General features: G+C 39.7%; 1 protein-coding gene across 1 annotated transcript in view; it reads right to left on the reverse strand.

Annotated features, from left to right (window-relative positions):
- Positions 1 to 3,001: 3,001 nt before the first annotated feature.
- Positions 3,002 to 16,077, reverse strand: part of SUCLG2 (succinate-CoA ligase GDP-forming subunit beta) — a 126,848-nt gene continuing 113,772 nt past the window's right edge. Inside the window, exons 10-11 of the mRNA XM_062630242.1 lie at positions 12,481 to 12,601; positions 3,002 to 4,965 (exon numbers count right to left, since the gene is read on the reverse strand). Of these exons, the coding sequence (XP_062486226.1) occupies positions 4,850 to 4,965; positions 12,481 to 12,601 (237 nt within the window). The 3' untranslated portion in view covers positions 3,002 to 4,849. The remainder of the gene's footprint in view (positions 4,966 to 12,480; positions 12,602 to 16,077) is intronic.

Consider the following 16,077-nt stretch of genomic DNA (forward strand, 5'->3'; position numbering starts at 1 on the left):
TCAAATCTTATCTCACAGTAGCTATCTCTGAAGAATAACATGCAATAACCCATGCACACTTTTATATTTAATCTTTAGCTGGGATTTTGTGAGGCTGAAAAAAGACAAAGACGTGGTGAGGATCCTACCAAAGGTGCATCTGTCTCTGGATGAAAGCATCCTGACATCAAACTGACTGCAGCTGGGCTGCAAAAAGTTACAAATCACTGTGATCAACACAAGTTTTGCACCAAAGTACAGACACACATACCATGATTTCCTCTGGGTGCCAGGCAAACCCCGTTATCCTACTTATGAATGGGCCTCATTAAGTAGAAAAAAAACCTGTTGGTGCAACCTGTTCCTTTCTAAATTAAAGATATTAAAGTTGATAGATACCCCTAATTCTCTGCTCAGCCTTTTATGCATTGCACTAACAGTGCTCCTATTGTTAGGGAAAGTTTTTAGTTTGCATAATCTGCTTTTCATTTCCCTGGCAGCTGCAGATCATTCTCGGTGAGTAAATTAAGAGCAGTTCCTCTCAAGAATCCACCAGATCCGTCCTCCTTTTTCCTCCCTGTACCTACAACTTAGGAAGAAAATAAGAAAGCAAAATCTTACCAACAAGCATTAAATCCTATCAGATCAGGCTGGAAGGTCACCTCATCCATCCCTCTGCCCTGAGGCAAAAATCATCATTTCTTAAGCCACTCCTGACAGATGCTCATCTAACTCTGAAAACCTAATGATTTCACAGCCCGTTCTTTGGCTTAGCTCATGACTGCAAGTGTGACCCAAATGTCCCTTACCACAATCAAAGCTCCTCACTGCTTGTCCTGCCCACACTGGACTTGGGGAAGACTATTTCTCCTTGAAGTATTCTCTTTTTAGAGCAGCCCTTCACATGCTTTTCACTCCTCTTACCTCTTATGAACATACCCATCTACAACTTTTCTGAAACACAGCCCCATTTCAGAGCCCAGCACTCCTGAACAGACAAGTCAAACTGCTCCTCAGCCCATTTCTGCTCTGTGCTTACTCCTGTTATGAGTGGAGAACACAAGAGGTCGAGGTCTTAGCTCCCCAAGAAAGCAATGGATAGGTAGGGAAGAGGCACCAAGAGGACAGCTTTTAGGTTGGCATGTGCCAGGTCACTGATGCCTGCTGGTAGCACAGTGTTGGGCTGACCAGAGCACACTCAGTTCTCAGGCGGTTGCCTGGATGCTCGCACAACACATCCAGCCCCAGAACAGCCAGCCCAACAAACCTGGTGGTGTGGAAAATGCTAACCGGGAGGACGACACTATAATTAGAGAAAAATCACAGAGAGTAAGCTATGTGGATGGAAAGGTGGGGAAAAACCCAGGGATTTTAGTAGAGGAAGAGGAAAGAATCTGAGATGATAAACCAAAGCATGCAATGACTGGCTTTCCCCTCACTTGCCTCTTGCTAGAGTTCACCTCGACTTCAAAAGAAACTCCAATTTTCAGAAAGGCAGCAAAAAGAAAAACAACGCATGAAATCTGGCCATCAGTTCAGAGGCTTACAGCAGCACCTAGTACTAGCATTTTACATGTCATATGATGAAGCACTAAGCCTAGGAGCTTTTTGGATTTCTGTAATGAAGTCGACAGAATTTGCCATCACCTTGCCTTGTGCAGAGACTTCCCAGCTCTCCTACCCAGTGAGGTTGCTCAGACCTGTGTTTTGGCCCACACACTCACCTATTACTCTGCTCAGCTCTTTGCACACGGGAACCATTCAGGCCAACATCACAGGTAATAACCAGAGGTTATTGTAGGTGCCCAGGTCTATAAAACCCCAAGGTCACCAGGCCAGGCTCACCTTGGAGGGCAGCGTGCGCAGCACAACACTGCTCCGGACTGGGGAAGCAGACTCCGCTGTGAAGGGACGGTCCTGCTTGAGATCTCATCTGGTGACGGATCTGCAGTGACGTGCTGTTCCAATCACAGCAATTTTGCATGATAACAGCTGCTTTTCCGGATGTAGGGAAGAACAGGCTTGACAAATAGGACAGTAAATGCACATTAAGGACATTACTCCAGAACTCCCAGCTGTTACACTTTCGCTGTGAGAACTTAAAGGTATCTTGTTAAAGATGTAACACAATGTCAGCATTAACCGTTTCCTCCTGTTTTGCCTTCTAAGTGCCCAGTCCTACAGAGCTTTATTAATAGAGGCTGAAATGTCAAGATTTAAAGACTAACTAAATCCCACTTCAAAATTTTCACAAAGGGGATTAACTGTAATTTACCTCCTGCTTACACCACTGGTTGCTTGCTATGGGAGCGAAAACTCTCACGTATGAGCCTCTTGGGTTTAGGCTGTGAAAGGCTGGTGGAGCAGAGTCTGCATCCCACCCTGCTGCAGCAGGGGCAGCACTCAGGTAGGCAGCTGCTGAGGACAGCAAACATATTCGTGCCAGGTTGTGACTCTGCACACTTAAGCAAAGACAAAAGCATCCCATCAAGGCACTGCATTTACTTGCAATTTATAATAGCTATAAATCACAGGAAATGCTACTGAAACACCTTTACAGGGAGAAAGCTAAAACTAACACATTTCCATACACAGCAAAACAACACATGCAAACAAAATCAAACCAGACTGCAACACCACACCAAGAAAGCTGAAAACAGGAAGAGAGCCCTGGTTACAGGGAGCCAACAGTGCCTTGAACACCAAATGTTCCAATGGACACACCCAGAGCTCATGACATTTTGCATAGGGCAGCTGTAAACTAAACATTATACTGTTCTGTACATGGCCTAAGAGGAATAAAATTTGTAGGTACTGTCATTAGCCTACATATGAGAAAAGATACATATAAAGATCTACCTTTTTAGACAAAACCCACATATATGAGGATATCAATATTAATCTGCTTAAAACTAAATCCCTATGGATTTGATTTCACCCACCTGTAACAAAATGCTGAACGGCAGAACACAGAATGCAGCAAAACGATCTTCTATTTTATAGAAAGAACAGAGTCATTAAATGGGTTCATTTTTGCATTTATTTCATGAAATGGTGCACACAGAATTAATCTTTGCAGAGTAAGAATCATGTACACACACAATGAATGGGTTTGAGCCCAGAAGCTGCACACAGTGTGCGACAACATTGCACAAACAGTTCTTCCACAGAATGCTTTTATTTCCAGTATCAAAATATATAAAATAGAGTGTGTCTTTGTCATTTATTGTGGTGAGGTAAACATTGCTTCCTTCACAGCAGTGTGCTTCTATGCACCTTCACCAGAACTGCTAATGATACCCCTTCTCCTTCATTCAGTCAATAAGTACCTACCCAGTGGCATATTTATTGCTCTTCTAACGGTCATAGGTTTTTTCCTTGAGCAGTATGTAGAGAAAGGAATGGAGAAGAAAAAACCTACAGTAATTGATGACAGCAACCAATCTACACCATTTGTGTCAGGAGCCAAAGATCACTGCAGATAATTTATTTTGAATGTAACAGTTTTAATGGAAAAGTCAAGAAAAACTTATTTACATTTTTCTAAGTAGAACCTGGGATCGATTAGAGCTGCTCAAAACTCACAATTAATAATTTATTAGACAAATTTTTACCTCTCTGCCCATTTACAGCACCAGATCATAATATCCACTCATTCGTTCACTGTTCAAATGTATTGATGATTTTCAGCATGTAATTCCTGAGTGAGATCTGTACTGAGGTCTTTAGTTACACAAGCCATTTGGTACTGCCTTCTGTTCCCTGAATGAATGATTTGTGTAACTAACAGTGTGGATTTTGACTGTGACAAAATAATATATCATCAAAATAAATCTCGGTCAATATCTGAGTACTGAACTTAGTTTTTTCTTTCTTGTACATGTTTTTTACTGAGGCCCGAGAAATCAAATACTTTAAAAATGGAGAAGTTAATTTGGATTTTATTCACAATAAATCAGAAATGTTGGTTTTTGGAAGTAAAATCAATTGAAGAGTATTCCATACTCCTGACAAAAAACTGCTTCAGGTTCTCATCTTACTTTAAAACCTCACAGCAGTGACATCCTTATGAAAGAGGTTAGTTTAAAAAGTTAGCAGCCATTTTCTCACTGGCAGACACATCCTCCTAGAGCTCTCTGTATGGCACTGTTATACCCAGAAATACTGCACCTCATTCCCAAAAGCTGCAACATAAAATGAATCACATTTTGCTGGCTTCTAGGCACAGTGTAAGAAAGAGAAGTCCTTTCACTACCAACTATTCAATCCCTTTTCCTGTTGTGAGGTATACTTTGGCATCTACAAAAGAAAAACATCTTAAGGCAAAATGTGCGACTTCTAAAGAAGAAAATAAACATTATTCATTTGAATAAAAATAGATAATGAAAGCACAATTTTTTACATTATTGTAAAAATCCATAAAAAATAGAACCCCATTATTAGTTTGCTGCCTCTTTACAATATAAAAAAAACCCACTGAAAATATTGTGAAATAGGTGAACTACACGTGTTTGATTAAAGAACAATCCTGTTGATAGATGTCAATTATTAATTATTGTATCTTATCATGACTTTATCAGTGACAATTCTGGAAGGAAATCACAAAAAGAGCTGCATGAAGTGAAGTATTACTTATTACAATTCTCAGTAACAAAATGACCAAAATCACATTAAGACATACAAACTTTTCAAGGTGGCAGGTGCAACCCCAAACTTGCAAGCCCACGGCTTCAGTTTGCCATGTATCACAAATGAAGTCCACCAACATCGATGACTGCTTAGGAAAACTCCACTAATCCTCTCTGAAATAGTGACAGGAATGACATCTTGTGCAATACACATACTTCCCATCAGAATAATCTTCAGGTTGCTATTTTCTGGCCACACTAGCCACAGCCTTCTTTGCTGCATCCTCAAGGTCATTTGCAGATGTGATGGGGAGTCCACTTTCATTCAGAATACGCTGGGCTTCATGAACATTTGTTCCTAAAAACAGAGCGCTGACTATAATTAGCAATTAATATTAATGCATAAATGAGCATCTTCTATTACATCTCTATAAAAGGCGTTAACGTTTCAAACTACACATCATTCCAGTTTAGCAACAGATTCAATGAGTGGTTTAGAGTGAGCTGAAAAGAAGGAATTCTGGATTTCGATGACAATTTTGACAGATAATTTTGATAATAGCATCTGCATCCACAAGAGTGGCCTTGTGAAGATAAGAAGGTCAATCCAACATCCACTGGTCAAGTAGGGACATCCAGCATACCAGGCCTTTAAGACACGGAGAAGATTTACCACATTTATTAGCAATGATCAGCTACAGCTAATCAGCAGTCAGTGAATCAACAGCAACTGAAGTTAACTGAAAAGCACCCATGTTAACTGAAAGCTGCAAAATGGGCTACTGAGAGTCAAAGATCTAGGTAATCCTGAAAATCTAAGTGGTTTTGAGCTGCTCTTGAATATGCTTTTTTCACATTTCTGTCAAAAATGGGGAACACAGTGATTTCTGAAGCATTCTGCATGACACCATTCCTTCTGCTGCTGCACTAAATTGCTCTGTATCGAAGGCAACTGTACGGCTATGCAGTCCAAGTGCTCCATTTTGTATGTAAAAAGCTCAAATTCAGTCCATAGATTACACGCACAGTGAAGGAAAAAGATATCCCTAATGAAAAAAGGTACTTCAGGAAAGTCTGCTTCCCCCCTGCTATTCACACCTGTATAAAGGACATCATCATCCCACTTACTCCAGCTCATTCCCCTTGGAAAACAGAGACTAACAGAAAATCTGAACACTCCAGCAAAGCCAGTGGTAGTTTTGATCACTGATACGCTCTGCACCATGGAAGAACTTGGAGTCTTCCTACTGAGGATATGAAATCCACACTTTGGGATCACACTCTGGTCACAAGCACAAGACCCCGTGCTGATCCTCTTTAGGACCATTTCTACTCCTCTTCTCCTCCACATCAAGTTCCTTGTTCATTTGCCATGTCAAAATGCTTAATTACTTTGTAATTCCTAGATGTAGCAAAATGAATTTTAATTATATTTGGAGCTATACACTAATAATACTCTTAATTATTAACCAAGCAAGGAGCATACTCTTTATTGTGCAGCTTCCAGAATGCTCATTTTAAAGGGTGTTTCTGTTGTTTTTTTTCTGGCAGACATTATAAAACGTCTGAAACTGTACAGCAGAAGTAGAGAAATTCAAAAGCCTGTTTCATCAGCAGGTCCCAGCACTTTGTGATAGGAGAGACAGGTGTCTGGAAGAGCAATGCTGGACTCCATCTCCTATGCTTTAAAAGCACTGGCAGAAGAGGTCATGCTTCCCATCCATATGCAGAGGACATGCTGTAGGAGTTGTGAAGGAAGGTCAAAGAATCTGAAATCTCTGATAGAAGTGGGATTTGGTTGCACAGTAACTGTATGCAATTGCAAGTCCAGAATTGTACAGGACTTTTCCCACAGGAAAAAAAAGAGTATTAAGGGTAAAAAAGAGTATAAACTTAAACAGAGGAAGTTTAGATTGGATGTAAGGAGGAAATTCTTTCCTGTTAGGGTGGTGAGGCACTGGAATAGGTTGCCCAGGGAGGTTGTGAATTCTCCATCCCTGGTGGTGCTCAAGACCAGGCTGGACAAAGGCCTTGGGTGATATGATATAGCGTAAGGTGTCCCTGCCCATGGCAGGGGGGTTGGAACTAGATGATCTTAAGGTCCTTTCCAACCCTAATTATTCTATGATTCTCTAATATTTTTCTTTTCCAACCATCCTATAAAACATAATGTGGAAGCTGTTAATTGGCAGTACAGAACTGCACAGGGCAGTCAGAAAGCATTATGAAGGCTCCCCTCTCCGTCATGTTCCTCACATTTATATAGTGATTCCCATCAAGCAAGCCTTGAAGGTTTTATCTATTATTTAGATACAAGCGTGATAAACATTTAGAACAGCCAAGATTGTACTGCTCTCTCAAACATGATTCTACAAGACAAAGTGCTGTGAGGAGAAGAAAATGGGAAGAGGGAAATTTTCCCACAGGGAAAAATACAATGATGTCTGCGATAGCCACATATTTAAAACTGACTTTTGCCCTTCACTAAGTGGCCAATATTAATTTACTAACAGGTCAGAGTGGGAAAAATACATAGGATCTATTCTGCACTGCATTGATTGCTATACTCACCACTTGTCTAACATGCCTCACAAAATCAATACAAAACACAGTCCACTAAGAAGGGAGGGGGAATTTATGCAGGCAAATGAAAAGATGAAAGCTGAAAAAATCTTACTGCAGTCGAAAGAGTAAGGGTACACTCTGTGTTTTTGTTAAAAAGAGTGTTTTATAGGCAGGCCACATAACTATTTTTGAGCATGCATTTCCTTTGCTGTGATTTTTGTGTATTTAAATAATAGCTTTTTATCCCACTGTGAGAAGTATTTTAGATATATGGAGACTACATTAATTATAATGAGATCCTGCTGAAAGCAGAGGTAAGACTTTTAAAATTAAACATAAAACACTGGAAATGTTTAAGACTATACAATGGGCATCATCTTATTGCAGTAGATGTTAGGATAAACGAACAGATACTCCCACTATTCTAACATTAACCTCCTGCCACTGGATGGTGTCAGAGAACCGTAAACAGAATCCCATACGCAGGCTACCAGAGTAACCCGCCCTTCACCTACACTGAGGCCAACCCATAAAGGGTGAAAATCCACAGCACTGAAGGCTATAGGGCTCTTGTTGTTGTTGCTGGGGGTGGTTTTTGTTAGTTTGTGGTGGTGTGTTTTTTTTTACCTGGACTCTATTAAGGCAATGCCTTTGTAATGAGAAAAAGCACCTTTTTCCATCTGACACATTACTGTCAATGACTCCATAGAAAACCAGGAAAGATGTAATTTTATACCTTCAGGCTTTTTAATCTAAATATCCTCCTTCTGAAACAACCTCTCTGTGTACATGCAATCTCTCACATTTACACTTCTGCTGCCTTGAAATCTCTGCTATTACTGGCAAAGCAAATCTATTCAACTCATTGCCTAAAAAACCTAGTAATAAATATTCTATGTAAGCATGTTTCTATAGATTGTAAGATTACACTAGCACACATTGTTACAAATGAGTCAGGAGGACTGTATAGGTTGAATGAAAGCAAACAAAGAAAACACCCCAGTCATACTCCAAGATTTTGATAATGTTCACTTACTCACACTGCCATAAAACCACTGGGAGCAGACTGAATTGTCACTGCTAAATACTGATGGGTGGAGAGGATGCAAGATTCTGCAATGCCATTTCTAGCTTTCTGGGTAAATAAGATATAATGGGAGAAGACAACAGTTATCTACATTTGATATACCCTAACAAATAGAAGACTTACATAAAAAACTAATCTGCTCTACCCAAAACATTTTGCTATGAGAGAATATTTTACAATGTGCAGCATATCTGAAAATTGGCATGAACACATTGTGACCACGTTACATTACCAGCAGCAATGTTTCAGCTTTGATAAGCTATACAGATGAGTGTGTTAAAAGTTGAATTTACCCCCATCATGGGTCCAGGTTATGTCATTTGTGCCAGCCCACAAGCTGGAAACTTACAGCCTCTCAGGGCTCAGAGGTACTAGAAAATAAGGGACAAGGTTTGAAGTTCATCTAACCTTCAGTCAACATCTGATTTGAGGTTTGACTGGTGATAACCTTTAATGAATGATCTTTAGCTGAGGAACTGATGAAGTTTTGGTGGCTGACACATCTTGCTGCTGTTGGCTCTGCAGTCAAGAATGAATCAACTTTCACTGCCTACTTATAAGAGACAATTAAACCTTTTCTATTCTGTTCACCCCATTTGCACTTTATTATCCCAAACTCTTCCCAAAGAAAATTTTAATCTTTTCCTCTGCCTCATGTCTACATCCTACCTGGGAAAAACACATTTAAATTGGTACTGAATGTTTAAACACCCAGGATGTCTGTAGAGGTAAGTAAAGTTCTAAGTGTGACTCTGCAATAGCAATTCTTCTCTCAATAGGCAATCTGGGATACTAAAAGTCACAGACATACATACTAGACCATATGTGTGAGCAAGATGTGTAAGCTGGAGCAAAGTTTCACTTGTGTTTAAGAGATTTCAGAATCTAATGACTGTTCAAATATATTCAGAAGAACACTGAAGGTCACCAATCACATGGCTGAAAAACCATGATAGGAAACTTTAGATTCAGACATTTGAATAAAAGTCGACTTGTTTCTAGCCGTGTTTCAACACATTAAGTAGTTCAAATTCCTCCCAATTCTTCTTGTCCTACGACCAGAGAAGCAGAGAAGTCATTTACTGAGAGAATGTAAAACTTCCAGCATAGGAAGAGGGTATCTAATTCACAATTCTTTTTCATTCTTTCCTCTTTTCATCTAACTCGGAACTGCATAAATGAGAAACAAGGTTTGGCTGCAATTCAGCACCCCTAGTTAGTCTTCACAAAACTTAATTGAGTACATTACATTTTAAAGGGCAAAAAATCCTACCTAAGAGCAGCAGAAGTTACTTTTCTACATCTGTAAAACATAAAACCTGGAATATGTCATTTCTCCATTTGTCCATGAGCCTTTTAAACAATAATCCTGTGCCTCAGCTGCTGAGTTCTTTACTGACAAGGCACATAAATACATGTAATTATAAAGTTACCATTTTCAAAGAGGAGAGTAATCCTTTCTTTATCCACTGGTAAAACAGCCTGTAATTATTATACAACTGAGAACAAAGATTTGTCCACAGAATCCTGCTAAATCAAGACAGATTTGACTGATTAAAACTCTAGTCATCAAGACATTTGTAATACAGTGCATGCGGGCAAAGAGTCTTTAAAGTGCATGTCACAAATCTGTTAGATTTATGGGAATAATCATGAACCTTCTGTTGGAAAAATGTTCAAAATGGAAATCCAAAAAAGTGCCTGTCCCTTTCTCTCCTTTTGAAGTGCAAAATGTTATCAGTGATGTTTTAAAAAAGCCTTGGGTAGCCTTATTACTCTCACAGTATTCATTATTAGTTCAAAATCCTTCTATGTTTCAATAACCTGGTGTGAGTTGAAAGAAGAACAATGAAGATGACTAAGGATCCAGAAGGACTGATTTCTAAGGAATCTAACTATGTGATTAAGGAGGCAGAGAAAGCAGGAGTTACGTTCCCACTGTTTCTAAGTACAACATCTGACAGCTATAAACATTGTCACTTTTGGTTTAGGATGAACTGATGGGTAACGCTAGAAATGAGAGAAGGAATAAAAATCTCTTCAGATACATATTATACAGAGGTGGGAGTCTGCTGGATTAATTCAGGACAAAGTTTCCTGAAGAAAAAGTGGCATTGCCATCTCTGGAGTAAGCAACTAGTCTAGGAGAAGCATTATTACAAACCTAGTAAAGAGTGAGCAGTCATGGGAAGATGGTCAAGAAAAGATGTTTGCATTAAATCTTGTGTTTGACATTCTGAAGACTCAGCTTTGAACTCCGTGGAAGAACCAGCAGACAGCTCATAAAGGTCCAGGCACAAGAGGCAGAGGCACTGTGCAGTCACCTCTGCAAGCCCCAGGCAGAAGAGCTCCTGCTCCACATCGTCTCACCTTCTCTTCCAGACAAACTCCACGGGGCAGCAGCACTGGGACCTCCTCACTCAGCCTCTGCAATCTCCCATAAGCCACATTAAAAGATAAATAAACATTCACCCTTACTTGTGTGCAACCACAGAAGTATCAGAAGAACTGGAGAAAGGTCAAGAAAGCCCAGTGGCAGACCTAGCAGACTGCAGTTCAAAATGAGCAAGGTGATTTTCTTGTTTCTCTTATACCAGTTTCAAATACTGCAATAGAAACAAACTTGTAACTATCTTGTTCATTAGGAAAACTAATGGCTTTTCCAGTATCTCCGCTTAAAAAATAACAGCTACAATAGATGAGAAGTCCTGCAGGTCTGACAGATAAACTTTTTCCCAGCTATGACAGACAGGAAAAGTTTGTTGCTATGACAAAAAGCTACACAACATTGCCTAGAGCTGACAAACAATGAGATTTTGTATTATGAAACTTTCCTGCTTCTAACCAACATCCATCAGTCTCCCTGATCCATATTAAGCTGGCTTCTTACTCTGTTAAGGTGTTTAGTGGCGCTGCATCACCCAAAGAAATTTTTCACAATTTGTTTCTAAAACCCATTTTAGAGTAACTGAAATTTCCTGCACTTACCACAGCAGCAGTCTGACCCCTTTAAACCAAGAAGGCCCTCTGGAAAGCGTCTGAACCCAGCAGGGAAATGCATGGCACAACTTTTACAGACAAAATTGTATGACACAGGCTGTGGTCTCCCCTGACATGAACCATGTATCATGTGTAATATACCAGGAGAAGGAGGGATGGGAAAACCCTGCTTTATGGTGAAAGGAAACAAGCGCTGACCAAAGGGCTTCGTGGGTAACCTGCATCTTCACGAGTCCTGGTGACTTTTGAAAAGGAACAAGTCCGGTGCATTCACAACTTTTTATCCTCTCCCCTCTACCAGAGTGTTAAAAGTCACCTTTGTTTTGTACGTCAGGTACCTAAACGGATGCATTTCCTCCTTTCATCATCAGTGCTGACAGGACACTTTACACTCTTTACACATACCCAAACATGAAAATTGATGGTTTTGAGGAACAAGCCTTAAAAAAGCCCAAAACCAAACAGAAAACCCTCTATTTCCAAACCTCCTTAGCAAAAAAGAAATGTTTTAAGCTTGCCAGAGTTGTGTGCTGATTTCTATCAAAGCAGTTTTTCATTCAGTGGCAGCAGAAGAATCCCCCTTCCTCCCTCAGGGTACTTCTCAGAAATTAGAGACAGAACTCCATACCCACTGCCATTATATTAAAGCCAATAACTGCCAAAGAGCACTCTTCCTTACCTCTCTATTACTTTTTTGTTTCCAGTTTCATAATGCTGGATGTACCAAAAAAGTATTCCTTGCCCATACCAAATCTGTTTTCCAATGGATTTTAGCAGGGTAATTGGGAAGAAGAACATGTTACAGTAATCTCTCTCTCAAAAACACTGTTTCTAACATCTTCCTTTTAATTACGTATTGAAAGAAGTTTAAGAAAACTGTGATGTTGCTGCAGGTTCAGCAGTAACGGAATTGCACTCCAAAAAAAATCATTTGAAAAGAAACGTCTTCCAGTAAACAGAAACTTGCAGCAAAATGATTTCCATTTGCATCGCAAATCTTACAAGTAAAACGGTAAAACTTTCACTGCAAAATTTCATTGCTTCAAGTACCACCAGGGAGCAGGAATACAGAAATATGACCTGAGTTTATTGACTTCAGGTCACGCTATGGATAAAGAATGGGATGTATTCCTATTGTGTGAGACTAAGCTTGGAGCTTAGCGATGGAAGAATGCCAAAGTGGATTACTGTGTACCTGAGGGACAAACCATCAGCACTCACCTTCCAGTCTGACCACCAGAGGTACTTTCAGCTCAAGCTCTCGGCAAGCTTTGGTAATGCCGTTGGCTATAATGGCACAGTTCACGATCCCACCAAATATGTTCACAAGTATCGCTTCAACCTGTAAGAAAGACACAAGAGTAGGGATTAGGTGGGGGTTTTGTCTGTTTTGTTTTGGCTTTTCTTTTTAAATAAACACAGGTAACAGACCCAAACCGGGTACCAACTCCCCTCTGTCAGGCACATTCTCATTTATGGAAGATACAAGCTTTACCTCAGTACTCAGAGGACTTGGTCTCAAAGCCTATTGTTTCCATAGTGTGCAGCAGTGATTAATTCCCTTGGTCTAAACTGGCATGGTAATTAATGTCATAGACACATTATTACATAGAAAAGGGGAATTTCTACCAATAAGTAGAAACAAAAAGAGATTAAACAATCTATGTTTTGTATTTTTTTCCATGTCTTGAATAATCATGAAGTTGGAGCTCAGAAAACACAGTGTATGAATGTGCGGGTACACATGGAATGAAATATTCATGTGTGAATAATGAACAAAACAATCTGGATACGCACTACAGCATAAACAGTACAGAGGAAAAGGTAATATACTTGCCCTGACTTGATAAAGAGGACTAAAAATCCCTCCTAATTAACAAGAAAAGGCATGCAAGGAGGAACAGTCATTACAAGAGATTAACTGATAACCTCAAAAAACTGCTATTCATTAGCTTCTCCAAACTGAAATTCCTGCACCCAATTCACTATTAAATTACCCTTTACAATGTACGAGACATTAATACCTACAAAATATTGACATGGTTTCTTTCCACTTGGTAAGGTAGTATACTATTGAACCCAAGTTCATAGACCAGGCTTCCCACCACAGCTTATTAAGTCGAGGGGACACCCTACAGGTGAAGCTATGCTGTATCTCATCCACGGTGGGTCTAATCCACAACATTTGGGGTACTCTACAATAAGCTTCACTGGGTGTCACAAACAAGCTTTGCCAGAATGCCGTTGATGCAAAAGACAAGATAAAGAAGGGATTAGGTCTGAAGGAACGAAATATCACTGGCTTTTACTTGTGCATGATGTCAACCACAATTATGCTTAACTCATTGCACAAGATGAACAGATTCACTTTGCCCACCCTCCAGGTAGCCAGGCTCATACCAGCACCATGAAAATTCCCCGCAGTCATGCACGTTTATAGCTCTGCACAATCAGGTTTAATATTTCTCCACAGACAAAATGTGACAATTAACTCCTGTGATGTGCAGTCACACACACAGATTGAAAGCTCACCACTGTCAGTAATATTGCCATCCACAATGCAGCAATAAAAAAGTGGGAAATCTCAACAAATACTTTACTTACCATAAGAAATCATTTCACTCTTAAGCAGTACCCCAGACTGCAAAAACGTCACTTACTAGACCTATGCCAGTGTTGCGTACTACAGAACTCCAATGCTGGAACAGTCACAAAATGAAGATGGCAATGGGACCACCTCACTGGTATCTCTTTCATCACTTGCTGCTCCCTCCAGCTCCAAGATGTTTCATGATGCCACCCAAAGTGGTCATGACAGTTCCCATCTGACCATATGGGACATAGCCCCATTTTCTCCACCCAAGCCCACTAGACACTAACTCTTTCATCTAGTTTTGCATTGATGATATGCTAGAATGCTGCCTGTCTGCTATGTGTCTCCTTACTATTTGCACTGGAGCCATCCAATTAAGGTATCAGAAGAAAATTAACAATGCAGTCAAATCAGAACACACAATTTAATTGATTTTATAACTCTTATAGTTTAGACATAGGCCAACACTTTAATGTCATGTTAAATGCATGCATTTACCAGTTTAGGTGTTTCTGGGTATTAAGTTGGTGATGCCATTGACATTATTTATTGCACCTTTGTGCTGTTACAAAATCCTTAACTCTGTAGAAGCTACCAATAGTGAAACCTTCTCCTTCTCTGCCTTGCTCCTACTGCTTGTGCACATGCAAGCATTGTTGGTGTTAGGAGGTGAAAACACATAAAGAAAAAATCTAGCCCTTCAAACTCTTACCACATTAACCCTTATGGGTAGACAGAGATCTATGCAAAACACTTTTGATGTTAAAATATACTAGTGGCGGATTCTAACAGTTGGACAAGCCACAGACACCATTCTGCCCTTTCTAATACGTACTCCTAATTCAGGGACATTGCACAAGGCATGTGACAGATCAACTTAATCGAGTGTGTTTACATTATTAGAGATAAGGAGGAGGATTTTATGCCCAGTACAGATATTCTAATTCCTAATGCAGACACTCTCATTTAAGGATCTGCTTTTCAGCTTCCAAGCTGAATTCTAATCAGGTCTTCTAATCCATTGGCAGCAAAAGGGGGGAAAATAAAGTTGAAGGAAATTAGATGCAGCTTGGATAATTGATGTTTGTATGCTTGGCTTTAATAAAAATACACTGTTAAATTAGAGAGGAGTCTAAAAGGATTCAATCAATAAGAAACTGATTCAGGAAGAGAATTCAATCTTGGGTTTTACTGTAATCTTCCAAATAAGCCAAAAGATCAGTTCAAATGATGCTGACTGTAACTCCACTGAAATGGGTGAACATTGTTTATGTATGCTTCTGTAGCCTGACTAGAACTTGCATTTCCAGCTGAAAGAACTTTAACATTCAGACCCCGTAGTTAGATGAAAAGGTTTTCAGTATTTCATGTGCACAGAGGATGCACAGTCTCTGTATTATTTAAGTCTGTAAGAGAAATAAACCTTCCATTGCATACCAGAACCATGATCAGTATCTAATGTACACAGACTATTAGACATATGAAGGAGAGGGCAAACTGTCTACACACAAGACAGGTTATTTGATAGCATTATTATTCTGATAACCATTTTTACCCAATAGCATGCCTTACAAAACACTATTAAAGAAACTAAAGATAGCACTATATCCACAGGTTAGGTTCCTTCCACCCAGAAAACAACTGACAGATGTGAAATCACCATCAAATGGACTTGCAACTGATTATGGACTCCTCTGGAAGAATAAGGAAGCCACAATAGAATGAAGGCATCATCATCAATAGTAGTAACAACCTGCAGTCTGCCAGGATTAAGCACCAATGCTGGGAACAAAAGTGACAGTAACTAAGGCAAATGCTACACTGTCTTCATGCTGGGTATAGGACTGAATTTTTGTAAATACTGCAAGACCCATCAATCCTACAGCTCCTAAATACTATATGAACATATATGCAGCCTCTTCTCTCTTTATATACGAAATTAGATATATTTATGTATGCTCTGTCTATATGAAAACTAGCAGCTTTAATTAATAGTGTCTTCTTGTTCAAGGGATCCTTGACAAAGCCTTCAATTCTGCTTTGACTGTCTGGCACAAAACCCCCACCCCAGATGAATGTAATTGCATACTACCTGAAGCAGTGGTAGGACATTACTGATAGAACTGCACTGAATCACTGACATAATCCAAAAGGTTGCCATATTCCATGTAACTAAGGGCATTTTACACACAGGAGAAGCAGCTTTAGCATACAGCATACCTGCC

This window comes from Pezoporus occidentalis, unplaced genomic scaffold, assembly GCF_034315485.1.
Source record: "Pezoporus occidentalis ecotype Australia unplaced genomic scaffold, CSIRO_AGI_Poc_V1 ctg35, whole genome shotgun sequence".
Classification (NCBI taxonomy): Eukaryota; Metazoa; Chordata; class Aves; order Psittaciformes; family Psittacidae; genus Pezoporus; species Pezoporus occidentalis.